The sequence below is a fragment of the Caretta caretta genome, chromosome 3 (assembly GCF_965140235.1).
Source record: "Caretta caretta isolate rCarCar2 chromosome 3, rCarCar1.hap1, whole genome shotgun sequence".
NCBI classification, from domain to species: domain Eukaryota; kingdom Metazoa; phylum Chordata; order Testudines; family Cheloniidae; genus Caretta; species Caretta caretta.
The window spans coordinates 167,809,118-167,832,649 of record NC_134208.1 but is presented as its reverse complement, the minus strand read 5'-3'; the positions used below and the strand labels follow the sequence as shown (position 1 = coordinate 167,832,649).

General features: G+C 42.5%; 1 protein-coding gene across 1 annotated transcript; it reads right to left on the bottom strand.

The window, feature by feature from the left end:
* Nucleotides 1-7,174: 7,174 nt before the first annotated feature.
* NSL1 (NSL1 component of MIS12 kinetochore complex) lies at nucleotides 7,175-23,526 on the bottom strand. The gene is made up of 6 exons (XM_048843132.2): nucleotides 23,265-23,526; nucleotides 20,810-20,894; nucleotides 15,149-15,279; nucleotides 13,536-13,590; nucleotides 9,560-9,627; nucleotides 7,175-8,858 (listed from the first exon to the last, which is right to left on the bottom strand). Exons 1-6 carry the CDS (start codon nucleotides 23,493-23,495, stop codon nucleotides 8,583-8,585), a joined length of 846 nt encoding a protein of 281 aa, XP_048699089.2. The 5' UTR covers nucleotides 23,496-23,526; the 3' UTR covers nucleotides 7,175-8,582.
* Nucleotides 23,527-23,532: the final 6 nt, after the last annotated feature.

Below are 23,532 nucleotides of genomic sequence, written 5' to 3'. Positions count from 1 at the left end.
CACGAGTAAATATACCATCTGGTTCTAATGAAACTCAGACTACTTTATATAAAAATTTTGGGTGTGGCCATAAAGTCACTTTGTCCTGGGAGAATTGCGTATCAGGAGGCTCTGCCATCACAGCCTGCAATTCACAGACTCTCCCAGTTGATGTTATTGCAACCAGGAAGGCAGTTTTCTGACACAAAAGCAGAAAGGGACAAGATGATAGAGGCTTGAATGGCGGTCCCATTATACCAACACTGTATTAAGGTCTCACAGAGGAACTGGGTCTCAGACTGAAGGATGGAGACGAAGAAGCCCTTTTAAGACTCTTGCTACCATGGCATTGGAAAAGACTGATCTTCCATCAATGGGGAGATGAAATGCTGACATTTCTGCCAGGTGCACCCTCAATGAGCTAAGTGCAAGGCCCAAAGACTGAAGATGCAGCTAGTACTCCAGGATATGTCCTGAATAGCGGCCAGTGTTGGCTGAATTCCGCAGGCCGCTGACCACACTGAAAACTGCTTCCATTTTGCCAAATAGGCAACTCTGGTAGAGAATTTTCTACTGTTGAATAGAACCTGTTGAATGGCCACCAATCAACACTTTTCCTCCTCATTCAACTATGAAGCAGCCACGCAGCAAGATGCAAGGTGTGATTAGGATTCTGCTTGAGTAGGTCAGGAGGGAGAGGAAGGAACATGGGAGGCTGAATCAACAGTGCAAGAAGATCAGAGAACCAGCACTCTGTCGGCCATGCTGGGGGCAATGAGGATAAGTGTGGCCCGATCCACTTTCAACTTGAGGATGATGCGTCGAATGATCGGGATTGGAGGAAATGCATACAGAAGAGCCGATTGCCAACTGAGATGGAAGGTGTCAGTGAGGGAGCCCAGACCGAGGGCCCCTTGAGAGCAGAACAGATGGCATTTGTGTTGTCTCTTGCAGCAAACAGGCTGATCGTCAGAATGGACCAAGCTGCAAAGATGACCCACAGGATGCTTGTCTTCAGGAACCACTCATGCCTTAGGGAAAAATTCCTACTGAGATAGTCCATGAGATGATTCTGGGCTCCAGGCAAGGGCTCAGCTACTGGAGTGATACTTTTGTCAATGCAGAACTGCCACAACCTGATCGCCTCTTGGTGGAGCACCCTGGTGTGCTCCCCCTTGCCTGTTCACATAATACATCACAGTGCTATTGTCAGTAAGTATGTGAACCACTCAGCCCCTAATAAAAAGGAGGACTTGTGGCACCTTAGAGACTAACAAATTTATTAGAGCATAAGCTTTCGTGAGCTACAGCTCACTTCATCAGATGCATCTGATGAAGTGAGCTGTACCTCACGAAAGCTTAAGCTCAAATAAATTTGTTAGTCTCTAAGGTGCCACAAGTACTCCTTTTCTTTTTGTGAATACAGACTAACATGGCTGCTCCTCTGAAATCAGCCCCTAATGTGGTTCAGAAAAGCATGACAAAAGCATTGTAGATGGCCTGAAGCACTAGCATTTTGATATGCAGTGAGATTGCCTGCTCTGACCACAGACACTAAACTTTCAGTGACCCCAGATGTGCTCTTCAGCCTATCAGGGAAGCATAGGTGACAAGAGACCTAGTTGGTAGGGGCAAGACAAAGGGAACAACTGACATACAGTTTCCAGAAGCATCTACCACTGCAAGGAGTCTAGGACCAACTGAGGGATATGGACCAATCTGTCCACAGAGTGAAGAACTGGAGAGTAAACTGTCCTAAGCCACATTTGAAAGGGTCGAAGATGTAACCTTGCAAATGGACCACCTACGCGCAACTACACACATGGCCCAAGAGCAGTTTCAGATTAGCCACTGGGCCAATGGGGCCCGTGCCTTGGAGCTCTGGCCAATTGGGGGCCCCTGGAAAAATGGGTGCCCTGCATCCTGCCCAGCCTGGCGCTCCTGCTGGGGAGCGGGATTGGGGCACAGGGGCTTGCCCCTCCCCACCGGCACTCCTGCCAGGGAGTGGGGTCGGGGCATGGGGGCTTGCCCTGCTCCACCCAGCACTCCCGCTGGGGAACAGAGGAAGCCCCCACACCCAGACCCCGCTCCCAGGCAGGAGTGCTGGGTGGGCAAGGGAGGGGGGGGGCGGCAAGCACCCCTGCCCAGACCCCATTCCCCTGGCAGGTGTGCAGCGTGGGAGGGACTGCAGGCAGAAGGGGTGGGGAGGGGACCCCACTTGCTCTGGTCCAGGGCCCCACAAACCCCTAATCTGCCTCTGCCCCAGACATATATGAACTGTTATGGAATGCTGGACTGCAGATCAAAGCAAAGGTGGTCAATCGTCTGAAAATGGTAGGTTGGCAAAAATGCTCTCAAACCTGTAGAGTCTATTAGGGCCCCAATGAACTTGATTTTCTGAGTGGGAACCAACATTGACTTCCTGGTGTTTAGGATGAGACCAGACAATCAAGTATGCACAGTGTAGTGCATACGTGGGAAAGAAAGAACTTCCTTTCTGGACCTGTCCCTTAGCAGCAAGTCATCCAGATATGGGAAGATATGAATACCCTTCTTTCTGAGGTATGTCATCACAACAACCATACACTTGTTAAAAAACTGGGGGAGAGGAGGGAGGGGAAGAAGAGGGCAGAAGAGAGGCCAAAAGGAAGCACCGCGTACTGAAAATAGCACTCTGCCATGACAAACTGGAGGAGTTTTCTGTGGTTCAGCAAAATTGCTGCATGAAAATAGGCATTCTGAAAGTGCAGAGCAGCATACCAGTCGTTCTGAGACAACATGGGGAGTATAGTTGATAGGGTGACCATTCCAAACTTCATGTACCGGATATATTTATTGAGTCTGTGAAGGTAGAGAATGGGTCTTATCCCGCCTTTGGATTTGGGGACTAGTAGGTACTGGGAATAGAAGCCCTGGCCCCAGTGTTCCAGAGGAACTTCGTCTACCATTCCCAAAGCCAGTAGAGAATGGACATGCTCAAGGAGTAGTATCCTTGAGTAGTATCTTGTGAGAGAGGTTTCTGATGAGGAATGGGGAGGAAAAGTGGGGAGGAGGAGGAGTGGAGAGGAATTGGATAGCATAGTCTGAACTGACTGTGCTTAGGACTCAGATGTTGGTTGTAATGGAGTCCCAAACATTGTAAAAGCAAGACATCCTGTCCTTGAACAGAAGAGGGGTACAGGGAGGGATGGCTGGGACCACTGTTGTGGACCAAGGAATCAAAATGGGCACTTGAGGGACATTCGGGGAGAGCATGTGGACTGTCTGAACCCTGGACTCATCTTCCTTCTCCTCTGGGCCCTACGCCCCTTTCTGGGGTAGTCCCACTGTCTTGGGAGAGGAAAAAGCTGCCCAAAGATGCATTGCGGATGTCATTACATGTATTGTTAACCATCATAGTGGCGCCTTTGAAGTAACAGTGCATACACCCCCATGGAACATAGGATAGCCCTGAAATCCCTGAAGGAGTACAGTCTCATCAGTCTTGTCCAAAAAAAAGCACCCAGCCATTGAAGGGCAGATCTTCTACAGTCTGCTGCACTTTGGGAGCAATGCCTGAATTCTGCAGCTAGGACTTCCTTTTAATGGTCACCATGGAGGCCATAACTCCGGATGAAGTGACTGCGACATCCACTGTGGACAGCAACGACATCTTTTCCACCAAGCAGCCTTCAGTGATCAACACCCAAAATTCCTCTGTTGAGGTTTCAGGCAGCCTGTCTGCAAACTTAGACATAGCAGTCCATTTTACAGAGTTGTATTTGGACATGCCTGCTGGTTCGCAATCTGTATTTGCAGGGAGGAGGAGGTGTAAATTTTCCTTCCCATTAAGTCCATCTTTTACACTCTTTGTCCTTGGGAGCGGACTTTAATCCACCCTGCTGGGCTCGATCATTCACTGTGGTTAATACCAGGGAATTTGGGATCTGTTGGGAGTAAAAGCCCTCCAATTTCTGCACCAAAATTAAGTAGCATTTCTTCATGTGCTTCACAATAGGTGGTACTGAAGCCGGCATGCTGCAAAGAACCTTTGCAGGCTCTAGGAGCACATCATTTATAGGGAGGGCCACTTTCCCAGGAGCAGACGGCTGCAGGATATCCAACAACTTAGGGGTGTTCTGCAGGAACTCTGCCTAAAAGCCCAGCACAGTCTTGGAGGTCACTAAGCATAAGGATAAGACATTCGTGGCCAGTAGGTGCTGGGCCAGGGCCCCCCCGTCCCAACAGTGAGACGAGCGCCAATTCTGGTACCCATGGTGCTCCATAAACAGCCCCTGATAAGGGCCAGGCAGTGGAGAATGGGAGGAGGAAGAGCCCAGCCTCGATGCCAAGGAGCTTTGAGTTTCTGCGGATAATGGTGGAGCCAGTCCTGAAGGGGCAAGTAACTGGTCTGACTCATCTGTCCCCCAAAAAGGAGTCCATTGGAGCTGACAGTGGAAATGGTACTGTCAGCACTGAGTACACCTCTGTTGTTCCCCGTTGTTCCCTCCGTTGTTCCCATTGCTGACCCCAAAGTCAGCAGCAGCAGCAAAGTACGTGACAATGCTGAAGTGGAGTGTGGTGAGAGCCACCACAGAAACATCAGTGATGCCTAATGCAATGGTGCTGAGGCAGTCCCTTGCACCAAGCCCAGCACCAGCTCTGCTTGCACAGACTGCGGAAGGTGAACATTGGGGTGTGGTGCCGACAGACCCAAAAGTTCAGCAGCCCATAAACCAATGACGCTATAAACTATGTAGCCTTGGCAAAGTCCTGGACCAAGGGAGAGGCTGGGATGGAAAGGCAAAGGCTGTCTGCTGGTGTGAAAAAAGCCAGTGCCAGCATCACTCTCATCAGTACTGGACTTAACAGATTCCCTACTAACTACATACAACTAGGAAATACACTAAACAATAGTTCTTAACCTCACAATTTTTCTACTACACAGAGCTCCATCTCCAACTAGGAGTGGTAAGAAGGAACTGAGAGGGGGTCAGGACAGTACTGCCTCATATAGCCTGGGGAGGGGATACGGCCGCAAGTCATAAGCACCATCCCTCTATCAGTACCGCTACACAAATTTCTCCAGCTTCGGTGCGCACACCTAAGCTGCATCTATTTAAAAAAGAACTTTTACTGTGCTCTAGCAGGACCCACACAATGAATCAGCAATATGCTGTAGGTTCACGCTCTGGCTTGCCACACACTACCTCGCCACACTCTACCTCACCATGCAGACCAGCGGTTAGTGTGCAAGCAGTACGTAGTCCTTGCAGAAATGTTGTATTGTTAACTTTCTTTGGGGGAGCTGTGGCAACCAGCAAGAGTTTGCTCTCTTTCTTAACCTCTCCAACTAGAGTAAATTCTTGTGGAAGTGTTGCTTCTTAGGAACTGGGTAGAGACTTCTGAAAAGGGAATTTACTTACATGCTCTTTGTGATCACCTCTGTTCAAGAACCAGTATGTAAAGCGTAAATAAAACGAGTTACCACAAAAATAAACCCAGACTCTGCATCACTGATTTCTCCTCCAATGGGGAGTGGATCTGCAGCCCCTCCCCACATCTACTGCTGCTTGAGAGATGTAAGGTATATTACATCTAAAATGAAAAATGTAATGGGTCAAAAATCCAGTTTATAATGGAAATGTGGTTGGAACTTATAACTATCAAGAACAGTCTTTCCTTTATGGAGTAGGTATCTCTTGCAGAATTCAGAGGCTATATTAAGAACTGCCAGACGTCTCCTGATGCAATACCACTTTACCCTAAGTTAAAAATAAAAGTTTGACTGTTGTGACATTTCAGTAAATGCACGCTTCAGACACTTGCCTTGCAACACTGGAAAGTTGGAAGTATGGAAAGTTCACTGAAGGGAAAAAGTATCTTAGACAGAAAAATGAAGCACTGCAAAAGAATATGATGGGTCACTTTTTGGTTCGCATTAAGAAGCTTTCCATATTTATAAACGGCAACATATTTACCATGTAGTTCATCTTACCACAACATCCACTCCAAAGAGAAGCCTTTCGGAACATTCTGCCTCTGTCATGTCCTCTGCCTGTAAGTCTGGCCCATGGTTGTCATCAGATATCCTGAACTTCATAGAGCATCCCTGTTCAGACACGGAGCCTATCCACAAGACTTAAAGTGATATTTTTGTTTCTTACCAAGTTTCCCTTTAACCTCTTTTTCCCCTACCACTCAGGTTTGGGTCTTCTTCCACACCACATCCTGTGCTTGGAATGTTCTCCCTGCTGCAGAACACCAAGCATCCATACTCACTTCATTCATATCCCTCTTGAAATCCCACTTTTCATGGAACCTTCAAACATTGTCAATATGATGCCATCTTCAGATCCGTTTATAAAAGTAGCTCCAAGATGCCTCGCTCAGGTTCTATTAAGGGGTTTACCTGATTTTTTACTTTTAGAATTCTTGTTCCTTGGGTCAGGGGTCAAGTCTGTTGATTTGTACAAATCAAACACACTGTTGGTGCTTACCTACAACTGTTAAGGAAGAAGAGCCAAAGGCTTCCTGAAACCAACTAGAGACTTTCTTATGCCATTCTATTAACTTAGGAGATGCATAGATACTAGGGATATATGCCAGTACAAAATCCTAAAATAAATAGTGCTCACATATCGGTCTTACAAGTAGAAAAGGAAGATTTTTATCTGAGGGGTTGAGGGAAAAGGGGCAGAAGGAACTGAAAAGAATACGTGTGGATCAATGATTGGGTGAAGGAATGGGTCGGTTGGAGTCTTCTCATCCCCACCAATAATAAAAAAAAAAAAAGCACACAAGCCTGCATAATGCAGGTGGATTGTATTCTTCTTTCCTATCTATATTCTACATGCTAAAATAATCCCAACACTCTTGCAATCCCAGTCCTGGGCCTCTCAAGTAGATACTTCTGTCCATACTGAGTTATGCGTGGTTTGGAGAGGATAAATAAGAACCAGAATGGGACCAGTACCTAGCGTGTTATCAGGACTGTCCTGATGTTAGGGGCTTTGTCTTAGGATCCTATTTTACACCCTGTGCCCTGGTCCCAATTTTTCAGACTTGCTATCTGGTCACCTACTAGTACCCAAGACAAAATCTGAACCTAGTTTCCAAAGGTACTAATACATTAGCCCACTAGAGTCACTACATATTCCCAGATTAGATAATTACTGTTGAACTGGTAAATAAACTAAATTGAGATTTCATATAGTATTTTTTAACTACAGTTTTATTTGATTTGTATAATACCACAAATGTTTATTTATAAATATACAAGTCATAAAAACAATATTTATGTACAAATGTTCAACATACAAATTCTCACTCTGTACTAAGTTTATATGCATTAGTTACAATATTTTAAACTAAAATTTGCCACACATTTTTTCTTAAAGATTTTCAGTCTCTGAAGGGTTATGTGGGGCCTATCCTTTCCCTCTTACTGAGTCTACTTGATCAGTGAAATTCTCCAATAAAGAGTAATTAAAGTAATTCAGTATGAGAAAGCACTTTGCATGGAATAGAGATAAGGTTATATTGCAAGCGTAAGCCAGGAAAAAGTTATATTAATAGCTTTGACTTCTGAAACATCTGAAATATAAATTATTAAGGCAAGTTGCTCAATTTAATACTCTGCGATCTTCTAGTTATTGTTATAATATGAAGAAACTCAGATGTGGGACAGTTCAGCTTGATATTAATTTAATTTTACTCTACTTTGATTTAAAAGTCTAGTCAAAAATACTGTACTTACAGATACACACACACACACTCTGCTTGGAGATCCTCTAACATGAAGAAGTGTCCTCTAGGGATCCCAAAGTAGTTGCACTTAAACACTTGTAGTTAGGAGGACATGAAAATACCGATATGTTATAGATTACAAGACCGAAAAGGCCTGGTTTTTGTTCAAAAACTATACCACATAAATGCATACAATTTTTACTAAAATTCCATATTAGTATAACATGGATTATAAAAAAATAAGCCAAACCCACCCAAATTTAGAATAAAAATAATTGTACTAAAAAAAGGACCAGTTTTGCAATTGCACACGAATTTCATAAATGAAAACTATTTCTGCTATACAGAGACGGACGTGTTTTAAAATTACTTTTCCTCAACAATTAAAGAAATCAACAGCTATCTAGCTAGCTATATTTAAGGAGCAATACAATAGGTTCATCCTCCAATCCTTTTATACACATGCTTTATGCATGAATAATCCAATTGAACACAACAGGTCTACTCACATGCATAAAGTTATGCACTTGTGCAAGCAACTGAAGGATCAAGACCAGAGTTTATCCCTACAATAAAAGAATATAGAAAGAATTATAGGCTAATCTATAGAGTTTACTATTTTGAAGGACAGAGAAAAATTTGTAGGAATATGAGTGCACTCTGATGAACATCACTGCTAATGTACACATTTTCACATGACTAGGATGTAACAGTAAAGAGAGAAAATATAGAAAAACATTAAATGCTACACAGCCACTAAGAATTCTCTTGTTGAAAAACCTGTAATTCACTGTCAGAAAAGAACAGAGTTAAACTATATTGTGGAAATGGGGAGAGTAGATTTTCAAGCTTGAAAGTAAGTGTAAGAAAAACTTTCACGTATTCAACGTAATTCTTCGTCTCAGTGGGTAGTATTTCAACTGTGGCGAATCTGCTGTTCTCTTTCTTTTCAGGATAAGATTAGAATTTTTACTGGCAGCAGCCTCTGCTGGTGTGACTTCCACTTGTGTTATAAAGCTTTGGATTTTATTTTCTTCCTTAGCCTCACAGCCAGCAAAGACTTCTTGGCGAAGCTTGCATAGTTCTAAGATGGGCTGCAAAGTTAACGCTTGGGAAAATCCCTCTGCTCTTTCTATCAATGCTGGTAGGGACTACAAAGAAAAAAACAACAAAGCATCTCCAATCCCAAGTTACATAATTAAACTAACATTATTAATTATGGGTAGAAAAAACATGTTAACTAGAATTTGACATCCATAAAATCCCCACCTAACACAATCTTTTGGAATTATAGTTGTGAGTTACCAACACTAATTCATACAGCAATAATAGCAAGAGTCTGCATTAGCAGCTCATGTAAGGAAATTTCAGTGCAAGTTTAAAGACTAAAGAGAAGAACATATGAACAGTTTATCAAGAATAAATAAGGTGGAAATACTATCGCTCATTTCAAATTTCTTACCAAAGTGATAAAATGCTATTTAGTAGATAGAGGCAATACCACTATTCTAAAATGATGGTTTAAATGTTCCAAACACTGCAGTCACAGAAATCTTTAAATGTTTCCAACACTGTGGATATTCCAAATTACAAGAATACTTCTACAGGTTTTTCACTGAGAGAGTCTTAAAGGAAACCTAGTCCAAAGCAAGGGTTCTACTGCACTTACGACTGATAAAGATGTAGAGTCAGTAATTTTGCAAATAGAGATGGCAAATTTTTGTACAAAAAGGATATATTGGCTAGTTAGAATTTCTGCTTCATCAGGCCGTTTTACAGCATTGATGGAAAATGTTAAATGACAAAAATCTAAATGAAAGATTTCTTCCCAACAGGCACACAGAAATCTTACCTTCATTGCTTCACTAATCTGCTTGGATGTGACCCCTGTTACCTGCCTAAGATTTGCCATGTGAGAAGCTGCAAAGAAACACAAACATCAAAAATTTTATATTCCCCCAGAATCATGAAGTGACCAAAAAAAAAAAAAAAAAAAAAAAAGGAGCAGGAGAATATCTCCAAGGGGAACTGTAAAAATACTTCTAAAAATTATTAAACATCTGCTTTGTTGCTTTCTAAGGCATTTTGTGATTCAGTATTTTATATAACAGGGAACTGAAAGAATAAACTGCTTTGTAAATTTAGTGATCCCATTAATAATAGTTTGATAGGTTATCCAGTAGCAGGAAAAAAAAATAAGCAGCCCTCAGATTTCCCGTCACTTAAAGCCAGTACTGCTTCATGTCATATTGTACAACCCATTTTTCTCATTTAGTGTTTAGAGAAGAATATTGTTTCCACATTCAGAGGGTTGCCACAAGCCAGTCACAGCGTTATTCACTTAGGAAAAATATACAAGAAATGTTTACAAGTAATCTTCCCTCACTGACATCAAACCCAGGAGCTGTTAGTTATATACATTTGCAGATGTTGTAACTGAACTAATTTTGAACTGAACTAAAGATTTTTAAGGGCTATGGTTCTAGGGTCTTCGAATATGAGCCTACAAAATGAGAAATATTTTGCTATTTACTTTCACACTTATTACTTTTATCTGTTCACCTTTTATGCTACCTTATGAGAAATAACCAACACACCCCATGTTCTCAAAGTCTCCTTGACTGAAGCCTCTTAAACATTTTTTGAGAGACCAGAGAAGGCTAAGTAATGGTATGTATCTTAGGATTTCTTGATAAACATGTGTAAGTAAATGTGCTCCATGAAACCACAAAGGAAGTCCAGAGGCACTCTCTATTGTTTCTTATCCACCAGTATAGATAGGCTGCTGTTTACCATACATGCACCACAATACTTGTAAGCAACTTGTATAAAGTTAGAGCTACTAACTGAAAATATAGTATGGCCTTGCATAAATGTCTTTAAACTCACCTATAGCATAGGTCTTACTCTCTAAAAACCTGGATGTGGATGGTCATTTACCAACTTCCACCTCTAAAATTATAACCCTCTGTGCTAAGTTTTATATGTTGCCATTATTACTCCTACTCATTTATGTTGCCTGAAGGCCTCACCAAGGAGCAGACAGGAAAAGCAAGATACAAGGCCCCTGCCCCAGAGGTCTGCAACCTAAATTAGACAAACACAGGAAACAATGACAACACAAGGTTGTGAAGGAAGGAAGACAGTTTCTAGGTTTTATTTGTTGTGACATGTTTATGAAGCTTAAAAGATTGCATTATATTAGACAATAAGGTAGGGCAGAAGACAACAAATGTGAAGAGATCAGTAATGGAAAGTTAGACAAAAGTAGCAGGTTTGAGGAAAGGTTTTGTTGTTGCTATACAACTGGAATTGCTGCCCTCAGAATTCAGAGTTACAGTTATCCTTTTCCACTCAGCAAAACTGGAGTGATAAGTGTTACTCCAGAAAAATTAAGAACTCACTATAAACAAAATGGGAAGGTGTTCTATTAGATAAATTTGGAAAGATGAGAGAAGTTTGGAAGAAATGAAGTTACACAGTAGATGAAGAATGCAGGAAACGTTTTCATTTTACCGTACTGTGGCAAAAACAGGATGAAAGTCTCTATGCAAAATTAGTTCTTGTGATCACTCTGACAAGTAGGAAAATAAAAAATTTGGAATAATTTGCAAGCTAGAATAATAGACCTATCAAGCTCCTCAACAGTCTACCAAAAGCAATTCTGGACTCTTGTCTGCTATAGCAGGAAAATGAGCACTCTGTCCTGGGAAGAGTATTACTAGTGGAGACCTAATCTGATTCCCTATCCAGGTGTCAGGCTGCATAATTCAGGAATGGCAAAGGATGTTCAAAAGGCAGGATTATTCAGACCTTGGGAGGGAAAGTATTTGCACAGCAACCCCTCTAACTAAAGAAAGAGCAGTGGACTATGAATGGACACTCATCCAAAAGGCTGGTATATCTGCGATAGGAGGTTTTGATGACAGGATACAGAGTGATGGAAGGCTGAACAAAGTAAGGACTCCCCCAAATTGTGAGGGAGAAGACAAAAGCAGTTACTTGAGACCCCTCTAGGTAATCAGGAACAATGGCACATTGAGTACATTTAACATGTCACTATTGGTTAAAGGTTAGGTTTACAAGGAGAGTATTATATTCCTCATTGTTCTAGGCTTTCCAAAACACAGGGAAATGAAAAAAGGATATGAAAGGTATTGAGTAATCTAAACATTTTTGGTTTCTGGCCACTGCGCTTAGTAAACTGGGATGCATTAACTTCCCAGCGACTATGCAAATACTAAGATTCAGCACAAACTACATGCTTTTTGTTAATAACTTGCTGTTGCTTTGTTTAAAAAGGGCAACAAAATAAAAACTGCCTATTGTTCAAAAAGTTAATCCATGCTTAAACCTGAAGATGTGGACACTAACCCCACCACTAAAAAACCCTCAACTATGAAGTGAAGTTCTTTACAGCTTCTGCTGACACCTTAGCTACAAAAGCTGGCATTTCTGAGAGCAATCTCCTCTCAGTTACAAAAAGGAAACATTGCCTAAAGTAAAGTCAGATCAGCAATTTGAGAATTGAAAGCTTCTATCAAAACTTTACCTCAGTTCTAGTTAATGTTTCAATTTGTTTAAATATTTTTATATTGTGTGAATGACATTGTGCCGCCAAAGCACACTGAAGACCTTGTAACCACAGAGTTTGATTTACTGCATTCAAAATGCTAGAAATAAACCAATACCCTTTTAAAATAGGGTAGTGAAGATAATCCAGCTTGTAAAGACAAGCCTTGAAAGACTCATCCTACTCATGGCCCTTAATGTTTTATTTGTTCTTAACTGTAAGTTCCTTAGGGCAGGGACAGTGTCCTGTTTACAAAAGTACTGTACCTAGTAAACTTAGGACACTGATTAAATAATTAATTTCTGCTTTAACAGTTACAATTTATATATCATATGTGTCCCACTGATGTTATACTTTTAAAAGGTGACTTGAGTGTTATAATTTTTAAGAAGAAAATCCACTCTATGCCACTCAGTACTGAATAATAAAAGCATGTCCAAAAATGTGTACTTTATGCTTCTTTACCAGGTCAGCCAGTTCTTAGCAATTGCTTGCCTACTGACTGATGTTGAGAACCAAGTGGTAGTCTCACAAGACATGAATAGGAACACAGCAATTGCCGTATATGGATGAAGCCAGTGATTCATTGAGTTTGGTATCTTGTCTACAACAGTGGACAGAGGAAGATGCAAGGAACTCTGCCACAGTTATTGGATAATCTGACCCACAGAAAATATTTGCCAAACCCCCATCATTTCTTAGTGGCTGATTTTTGCCCTAAAGTCCTGCCCGTAATAGCATGAAGGTTCAGGACAAGAGAACTAGATGTGTGCTAATAAAGCAATGTAGTAGTATGCTCAGCTACCACAAGCTTCTTTGTCTGCACAGTTACATCCAGAATAGAAGTGTATTCAAATAACCAAGTTCTTGTTAGGCACTTGTATAACTATGCCAACAGAATGAACTTTGTCTGAAAGTCACACTTGAAAGAGAGCAATTTTATTGGTGTTTATTTAAAAAATTGCATTTGGTGATTCTGCTAGGTCAGTGGGTCTCCAACTTTTTTACTGGTGACCCCTTTCACACAGCAAGACTCTCAGTGCGACCCCCCCCTAATAAATTAAACACACTTTTTAATACATTTAACACCACTATAAATGCTGGAGGCAAGCAGGGTTTGGGGTGGAGGTTGACAGCTTGCAAACCCCCATATAATACCTCATGACCCCTTGAGGGGTCCCGACCCCCAGTTTGAGAACCCCTGTGCTAGGCAGTGTTATCTCTATACATTTGCATTGTCATGACAAACACTTACCTTGAGAAGGCTCAGGTTTTATCTCTTGTTGCTTTACAACAGGCTGGTAGAGCTTCTGCATACACAAAAATAAATTCAAAATATTTTTCACTCTGAAATATTTCCTTGGTTTAAGTAGTGTCTTAATCTATGTCTTTCACAGTACCTAGCACAACAAGTTACTACTGTAATAAAAATGGTTAGTGGGATTAGTGCTCGACATCCAATACAGAGAACTGCTAGAAACAGTGATCTAATTAGCTTTGTCAGTCCATTTCTTATTTAAATGTACACAGTCACCATATTAAGCTTTATTTTGCCAAACTCTAAACTCAGTTGTTAGTGCAGAGGAAAGCAAGATTTTTAGCTGAAATCTAGGTATTTTGGGAGAAGCATTGCCATCTTCTACATGATTTAGGAAACAGAACTGCAGAGCAACTCTTAGGTAACCCTTCATGGAGCCTGGATAAACTTGGAACAAAGGGAACATTTATACAGAAAGCTATTAATATGGCCAATCAGTGTCAGTTTCCACTGTTCTATCTTTGCAGGTATTTGTGTATGAATAAGAACATTCTCCCTCAAAACTCAGGTTCTCCTGCTTTTTGACCCTGCCATGAATCTTGTGATCTGACATCAAACAGTAGCAGAAATGAATGTAACAGTAGATTCAGCATTAGGATTTTACTTCAGGTTGAGTGATGAGGCTATGAGGGAGGAAACAAACTTATTTCAATACTAACATCTTCAACAGTTAGAAAATGTTTTTCGTTTTTATAATACAAGGGAAAGGTGAATAACATTTATATTCAAGTCTGACCCATACAATATTTTCCCCACTACAAGTCACCTCTCAAAATTGTGAGCAGATCAGGATAAGAGAGTCACTTCTTTGTGTCATTAGTCACTATTGGAACAAAATTCTTGTGGCTCACACACTTTGTTAGCAAGTCTGGAAATACAGAAGGCAACAGTCCCAACTGAGGGAAGTATAAAACTTGCACTGCTCAAGCATTTTTAATGGATTGACTTGAAGAGCCTTAAAGGAGGCAGCCTCCCTTTGGCAGATGTAGGAGATTGAAGATTGCAGAGCAGGTTTAGCTGTTCTTCAGGAGGAGTGTTTTTGGAGAAAAGTGTAAGGAAGCCCTGAATCTCCATTGCTATGGGCTATTATATGAAGCCACTGCCTCGAGACACATATCTTGAGACAGTGGCGGTAGCGGGAGTTGTGCTGCCCATGAGGATGCCTTACAGCCAAAGATGAGGAAAATAGAAAAAACTATTGCTCAAAAGTGGTTGAAAGTGATGTATAGTGATGCCACATTTTAACAACTTCGTAATTTTTGCTGAAAAATTTAGGTAGAACAGAATAATTTAATTAGTATTACTGCAAAATCTGAAAGGACCACCAGTTACAAAAGTAAGAGGAGAGGTCTCTTTGGGGAAATTACTTGAGGACTACCGTAAATCATAATTAACATTAACTTTGTAACCTGAAAACATTAACTATTGCAAAAAAACCCCAAAAAAACTTAACAGTCTTGCTGCATCTCAGCAAAGATTTAATAGTAGAGTGCGATAAAGTCTTATTACTAAGACTTCATCTTTACAAAGTGCAAAATAAAGATACTTACCAACATTTCTTGCTCTGCTTTCATGGTTTTGATTACATGTACTAATATCTTTCTGGGACACTGCTTACGCTTCGTAGCTGTCTCTACTATAAGTTCATCAAACTGATCTTCGAGGATTTTGATGTCAGAACCTAAATTCACAAGAAAAACAAGGTGACACAGTACACAGTTATTTTAAGTGTCTTTAAAAAAATACTAAAATTATTACAGGAAACTAAAGAAAAATAAAGCAAAATGTTGCTCAGTCCTTCCCCCTAACAGCAGGCATTGAAATTTCTCATGGCATTTAGTCTCCTTACTGTTATCCCGTTTCAGGGTAGCTGGCTCAACAAGTGTTATTTGTACTGGAACAATGCTTAGAGAGCCCAATCAGGGATCAGGCCCCACTGCGCTAGGCACTGTACAAATGTAAAATGAAAAGATGATCTCTATCCTGAACTGCTTACAATCTAAGTAAATTTAGTTAGCTACAGAGGGTGGGGTCAGGTTTGTGTTTCATGTTTTTTGGAGAAGTTAGCATCCATTAGTCTAAATCACGTAAAGTGAGCCTATATGAGGGATGCCCCATCCCCTCATAAATGTATACAATACAGCGAAGCCATGCTGGCCGTGTAAAGCTGCTAAAGGTACATGTGCTAAATGCTCAGATTCCACACTGAATATAATATAAATAGAGACTGATTCACAGGCAAACATGACGTGGGACTGCCCAAAAGTAACTGCTTTCTAGAACTCTAACACTGAAAGTCAGCTTAATATTATAACTGCGTATAGACAAGATCTTACACGATACTAATTTCCTGGATGCCTTGAATCCTTGAGAAGCTTCAGATTTATGAGAGCATTGGTTGTTGCTAAGAGATGGGCTACACATCTTGTAGTTTTATACCGGTATAACTATTTCGGTCAGGGGTGGGATTTTATTCCGAAGTAATTATAGCAAGGCAGCCCTTAGTTATTCCCTTTTGCGAGTAAGATATACCAGTATAAGCTCCTTTATACCACTATAATTGCATCCACACTAGGGGGATTGTTCTGCTATAACTATACTAGTATAGTTAACGCAATTCAACTTCTGTGAGTAGACAAGTTCTAAGAGGCTAGTTCTCATGAAAGAAACAGCTCCCTTCAGCAAAGATAGTATACATTGGAGCAACTAGCTATTAGAAGTGATTACTGATCCAAAGCCCATTAAACTCAATGGAAAAACTCCCATGGACTTCGATGGGCATTGAATCAGGACCTCAAGCTTGACAAGTATTTTGTCAGATCTATTAAACCCCATTACTTTGATATTTGTGGCAGCCCTTTCAGACATGTATTCAGCCTGAAGACACATGCTAGACTTCAGACAAATTTTGTACTCCTTGAGAATTATTACAAGGTGTGCTGTAACTATACTGTGACTCAGAACAAAGGCTGGCTATTTTTAAGACAATGCTCTTCTTCCAGCAGTAATAGCGGCTATTCTTCACTACATTTAAAAAAAATAATTAAATTTTCTGAGGAGATGAAGGGTGGTAATCTTGACACTGAGCTATGCAATGAAATATAGAAAAATTATATTTTATCTCTGTACTTATACAGACACCACACACTTACGAGTTGATCTTTCTGTAATACAAAATTTTTTTTCTAAGAGCAAATTCTTAAAAGTATCAGACAAAATATGCAAGGCATTTTTCCTTTGGCTGTAAAGTACGGAGAGAAGTATTATGTGAGTAGTGTTTGCAGTATTAGTGTCCAAAATAAGTTCTTAGCTTCTCAAATATTGCAATTGACAATTTTTAAAGCTAAATACTATTAGATTTGTCTGAGGCTTCAGACAAACTTTAACCAGCTGCCTATGTTATTTAAAGTCATATCCTCTATCATTACAGACTATGAAAACTAGAGTTACCCTAACCCCATTTCCTTCTGTTTTGTAACAGTTACATTCCTGTATCCTAGAATGCATGTGATCCAAAGGCTGAGCACATTTTAGATGTTAGTGTATTAGGGAAAGATGGATATTCAGCACCCTCTACTGATCAATCTGTGCAGCATCAGTGGATGTGGAAGAAATGTCAATAAGCAAAACAATAGAGGGTGGGAAACTGTTTTCCCATCCCATGAAAATTTATGAGATTTCAAAACATTTCCTGTTCTGCACTGGGACAAAACCAAGTCCTTCCAAACATTTTCACAAAATAACAGACACCTCCCTCTCAGGCGAGTGCTCTGACTACCAGGCTGACGACTATTTGGGGTAGAGGAGGGAATTCCTCTTTCAATCTTTCCTGTTGGAACTGTTCTACTTTGGCTACATAAATCAGTTTGTCTCTGGTCCAATAAATATGTACTTATTTATACAAAGTGGAATAGCTCTAAATCCGACCCTGAAGTTTTGATTTGTTGAGAGCAAACAACCAATGTTGTGCTCCAACCTTGTTTCCCATCAAAATAAGTGGGTTATTTATACACACACGCACAAAATTCACAAGACTTATAAAATAAGAATTTTTGTAACAGATTTTGCACTACTGTAATGAAAATCAATAGTTTACATGTTAAAATAAATATTTCTCCTACAACTGTATTAACTGCAAACTTAAATGCTGACTTGAGCATTTCTGGCATGTTTCCACTGATATTCCAATAAGAAACTAGCACTGACATTAATTCAAAATGATCCAAAGTGGGTTAGGGTGAATCTTCTCTACCTACTTGTAAGAATTTTCAGATTTTTTTTTTTTTAAATTCAAACCTTTTTTGTTTGATTTTTTTTAAAAACAGGGGAAAAAAGTCTTCCATAAAGAAAAATGTATTCCAATAAAAACTGATCCACATTAAAATAGAAACAAAAATATCCTTCCATAAAGAAAGTTTCCAAGATGATGCAAACTTGAAAAACACTATTTTTACAATGGTTTAAGTCAAGACTCTCTAAAACAGAATCCATTTCCTCAAATCCAAACTTTCAGCCAAGAGGAAGTGATTCCAGAACATAGCTTGCTGTCTCCTCAGCCTAGGTCATCAGTTGCAGCGTTTTTAGAGCCTGCTGACCAAGTAGCAGCTCAGGGAACTCTTCCTCCACATTCAAGTCCATACCTGTGTTTCCAATTTCACTCAACCATTAAGTTGCATGTGAGGAAGAATACCTGACACTCACTAACAGGTATATGCAACTGAACCATACTGACTGTTTTCTGTGAACACTAGAGGATGCTAAGAATCCCCATTATTACAAATTAAAAGATATTAAAAGCAGTAACTGCATGTGACTGGGTGGACTAGGCCCTGAGGCCCCCTGCTGGAGGCCTTGTGATCCTGCCACACCCCACCCCAGAAAAGGGCAGCAGAGGGGTCCTCCACGCTGCCTAGAGTGGCTGTGTGGGAAGCAGACACTCAGGGCCCAACAGGTCAGTATAAGAAGACCTGCAGAGCCAGAACAAGTTCAGTTCCTTGCTGGAGTTGTAGGAATGTGCATGGTGTGTGGGTGGCTGACAGAGCTATAGGACCTCGGATGAGGTCGTGCTGCCAGAAGCCAGGCAGAGTGAGAAGGAGTCCTGAGTTGATTGCGGGGACTCCATCAGGACAAGGTCCTGACGTAAGGGTGAAGACAGCACAGGGCTGTGGTGAAGTGGCTCAAGGAATTAGAGCAGCAACATGACTTAGGTAGGGCAGGACTACACTACAGCCAGGATCGACGCTCTGAGATTGATCCACCGGTGGTCAATTTAGCAGGTCTAGTGAAGACCTGCCAAATTGACAGCAGATCGCCCTCCAGTTGACCCCTGTACTCTACCCGTGACGAGAAGAGTAAGGTAAGTCGACGGGAGAGTTTCTCCTGCCGACCCCCCATGGTAACTTGACTTAAGGTACATCGACTCCAGCTACGTTATTCATGTAGCTGGAGTTGCGTAGCATAGGCTGACTTACTGCGGTAGTGTAGACATTGCTGTGTCCCTTTATCTAAGGCTGATAGCTATCTACATGATCCCTGGGCTGGGACCTGGAGTAGTGGACAGGCCAGGTCCTCCCCCAACCCTCCCAACAGCCACTGGGGGAAGCGGCGTGGACAGTGAGACACCCCGAAGGAGGGACTGAACTATAGTGGCCCAGCTGGAGACCTGTAGCCAGGAAGCCCCAAGAGGGTGAAGACACTGCCTCCAGGGAAGGAGCCCTGAGCCACTGCTCTATTCCGGAGCAGGGACAAACAGAGACATCAGAGGGCACTGAGAGAAGCCCCTGTTGGACTTGTACCCCAAAATGGGTTCAAGTTGCTTTTATCTCACAGACACAATATGTATGACTTGGCCGGAGGGCTGAGTCAGCAAAGACCCACCACAAACCGAGAGAGCATAGGCATATGCACTCAGCCAGGGGGTGCTCGCAAGAGGTGAGTGCAGCACCGTTACACTGCAAAATAAACATTTTTCCCATTCATCTATTCATTTCACCCACTTTTGTGTCTCTGGATATAATCAAGGATGCCAATCCCTGTGATGTAAACAGACTTTTCTCACAAAAACTGGCTTGAGATACCACCAAACAACCATCAAGATAGTATAGGAAATTACAGTAGTATTACCTAACATCAATTTTGCTCCCTTAGGATGCACAAGGAATTTAGCTTGTCATTAATCTTTGGCTGGTGGTTTTGCAGGGGTGGGACTTTCATTACTTTGCATCCATTGGAAACTCTCAAACTTTGATACTAGTGACCCCTTTCACACAGCAAGCCTCTAAGTGCGACCCCCTTATAAATTAAAAATATTTTTTTGTATATTTATCACCATTATAAATGCTGGAGGCAAAGTGGGGTTTGGGGTGGAGGCTGACAGCTTGCGACCCCCCATGTAATAACCTCGTGACCCCCTGAGGGGTCCCGACCCCCAGTTTCAGAACCCCTGCTCTATTATATGTTAACTGTTACTGTATTTCTCTTACGATCAATGTGAGGGAGTTACATCATAGGCTGGGGTGCCATGATTTAAAAAAATTGCAAAGTAAAAAAAGGTTGAGAGTTTACTAGGAAGAACATTAGTTTCATTTTTTTGTTAAATCTGATTTATTTTGCATTAAAGCTTAAAAAATAACATCCCTTCCATTTGTCCTATTCAATTTAGATAGTAAAAATAAGAAGAAACAAGACTAAGTGAATGGGACTGTAAAACAAGCGATCATGTAAAATGAGGATTATTTTTTCAAACTAAAACTTATTTTGTAAATATTGCATTAGTCCTTTTGTTATGAACCCTTTTGCAGGATAATTACCCTGGACATTGGTTATATAAACTTAAACTTCTTTACTTTGAAATGCGATTTACCTATTATTTATAAATCACCCATCATCTTGATAACTGAGTATTAAACAAAACTGAAATGTTCAGAACAAACTGAGTTCTCTCCCCCACCCCATTTGTTTCCAGGTCACAGGGATACAGGAATTTACATGTTCATGGATTATTTTTCCTCTTTTTATATAGGGAGGTTGTTTTAGGGGAAAGGTTTTATTGAAAAGGTGTGTGTAACTCATTAATCTGAACACACATAAGCTTGGGTTCAGTCTGATCTTTTCCCACAGCATCACATATATTAGCAACAACAGGAGGAACAATTGCTTGATTAATATGCTAAGTGCTTAGACTAAGACATTATTAAAAACCAAACACACACCATTCTGAAGCTCAGCATCATCTGAAGTTTCCTGCCATTGGTGTCCATTAATGGTAATATTCTCCTGAACTGCTGTTTCAAAGTTCTGTAAGAAATTCAGAACAATCAAAATGTTTGAAATATTATGCTTACGAACCTAACAATGTAATATAACACAGCTAACAACTGAATTTAAAGAACTTGTTCAGCATTTTCATTCAGGCAAGGATTCCGTCCACGTTCCCTTGAGGTTTTTTTTTTCCCCCTTTTCCTTCTATGACCCATGTGGTACCTCGACTCAAGTTTAAAACACATGAATGTGGTCTCTTTATTTAGGAGCATCATTTGTTCTACACATCCAGGAAGACGGGACTGGCAAGAAAAAACTGAAAGAAAGTAGAATTATGAGAGCATGCTGTAGCCCATCCCCCTGTCTGGCAGAAATAGAAACTGCTGCAGAGTAAGGAGAAGCGCTGGCCTCCTCTCCCGGACTTGGCACCAGGAGGAGTTAGTGAGGATAAGGAGGGAAGCCATGCAGCTACCTTTGTCTATAGTTTACAAATTCTCACCTCTAAAGAAGATTACTTCTCTTGTGGAGGTTGGGTACTGGCCACTTCTTTATGGTCTATGACAGTGGTTCTCAACCAGGGTCTGTGACCTCCTGGTGGTCCATGAGCCCTTTCAGAAGGGCAGAGGGGCCCGCCCCACTGAAGCCAGGGGCACCCCCCCCCCAGGGTTGAAGCTGGGAGCGGCGGGGGGCTGAAACTCCGAGCTCTCTCCCAAAGCCGGGAGTGGCGGGGGGGTGGGCTGAAACTCCGAGCTCCCTCCCAAAGCCGGGAGCGGCGGGGGGGTGGGTGGGCTGAAACTCCGAGCTCCACCCTCTCCCCCGCTGAGGTTGGGAGCAGCAGGGCTGAAGCCCTGAGCCCATGGGCAGAGTTGAGGGGGCAAAAGGGTGTTGCTCCCCTCTCCCCAAAACTGTAGTTCCTTACCCATAGTGGGGCAGTCCCCACGGCAACTCACCACCACTCTCTGGCCAGATCCTGGGTGGGAAGCCAGAGCCAGGCAGTGCGGGGCAGCTGCTCCTCTGGCTGGTGGTGCCATGGAGTGGGCAGCCATGGCATTCCCCCATCTGCTGCTGGTGCCCAGGGTTGCGGCTGCTCCTCAGCTCCCAGCCCCCTTTGACTGCTCATGCAGCTGGTCAGAGCTGCCCAGGCAGGGAGCTGGCTCCGGGGCCGGCAGAGCCCTCAGGGAGCAGACACCAACACACAGCTCCAGACAGGTGAGTGGCCTGCTGAGGAGAGTCCGGGGGTGGAGGTGGCGCTCCCTCCCTGGACCTTGCTGTGCGGAGCTGGCCGAAGCCCTGCCGGCCCTTGCCTCCTCAAAATAGAAGTCAAACAACATCTATGCCCAAGGGTCCCACCCCGGCCCAGAGCCCTGCGTCCACCCTTGCTCCCCCTGGGCCCTGGAGTTTTTAATAGCATGTTGGGGGGGGGGGGGAATCTCAGAAAGAAAACAGCTGAGAACCCCTGGTCTATGACACTTCTCAGAACATGAAAACCACAAAAATAAAAAAAGGATGGTTTTCCTGTTTCATTAACCTATTTAAGGGGATACCAACAATGTGGACTAGAGTTTAAAAAAAAAAAGTGAGTTAAATTAGTTTCAGGTACTAGATGTTTCCTTGAGTTCTTCTGACAAGTTTTTATGGACTTACAAAAAAGGAGAATGTGATTGTATTTGTTCTTTTCCTGTCCCTGCATGAAAGACCCATACAAGCAATAGGGGAAACAAGACCAATCCCCAATCCTGAAATGTGAGCCACACAGGCAGATTCCTGAGCAAGTTTGGAGCCCCAAAGAAGTCAATGGTGCTCTGTGTGCACACAACTGGTTGGATGGCTGGATCAGGGCCTAATTGACTGCACAGGAATAACAATGACACTGACTATACACAAAACACACTAAAATGTACAAGACAAAGGCTGAAACACAGAGACATTTCCCCCTCCAGTCTTTAGAAGCAGCTGAGATCAAGGGATTTAAAGCAGGGCAGCAGTGTCTAATATTATCACCGTTCTTAGATTAGAATTCAAAATGGAGTTCACAAATTTAAGATTTGGTCCAAAATCAACAAGATGAAATAGTAAAGACAAGTACGAAGTACTACACTTAGAAAGAAAGAAAAAATCAAATGCACAACTATAAATTTGGAATAGGTGGTGGCTCTGCTATAAAGGACCTGGGGGTCATAACAGATCACTAACTGAACGAGAGTCAACAATGTCATGCAGTTGCAAAAAAAGGCTAATATTTTGGGGTGCCTCGGCCTCACCAGGGGCATCTGCCCGCCTCGGCGCTTTGCCCTAGGGGGCGGGGCGGTGCTCTAGTCTCTCCGCCACGGGGACGGGGCCCAGCCTCCCCCAGGCGAGCGGGAGCAGCATGCGGCTCCCGTTCACCCCCGCGGCGGTGGCTCTTACCCACAGCGCGTCCCGCAGCGCCCGCTCCCGGCTCTCGGCCCCGAGCTCGCCGGGCTGCCCGTCCGCCAGCGCCCGCACGTAGGGGGCGCAGAGCCCCAGCACCTCGCCCACCCAGCGCTTCGAGCAGCAGCGGACGCGCATTTCCCGGAGGGCCGGGGAAGGCGGCGGCGGCGGCTCCGGCCCCTTCGCCGCCGCCTCCATCACTCCCGGCCGGGCTGGGCTTGCCGCCATTTCCCGCTTTCCAAACCGCCGGAAGCGGAACCCGCCC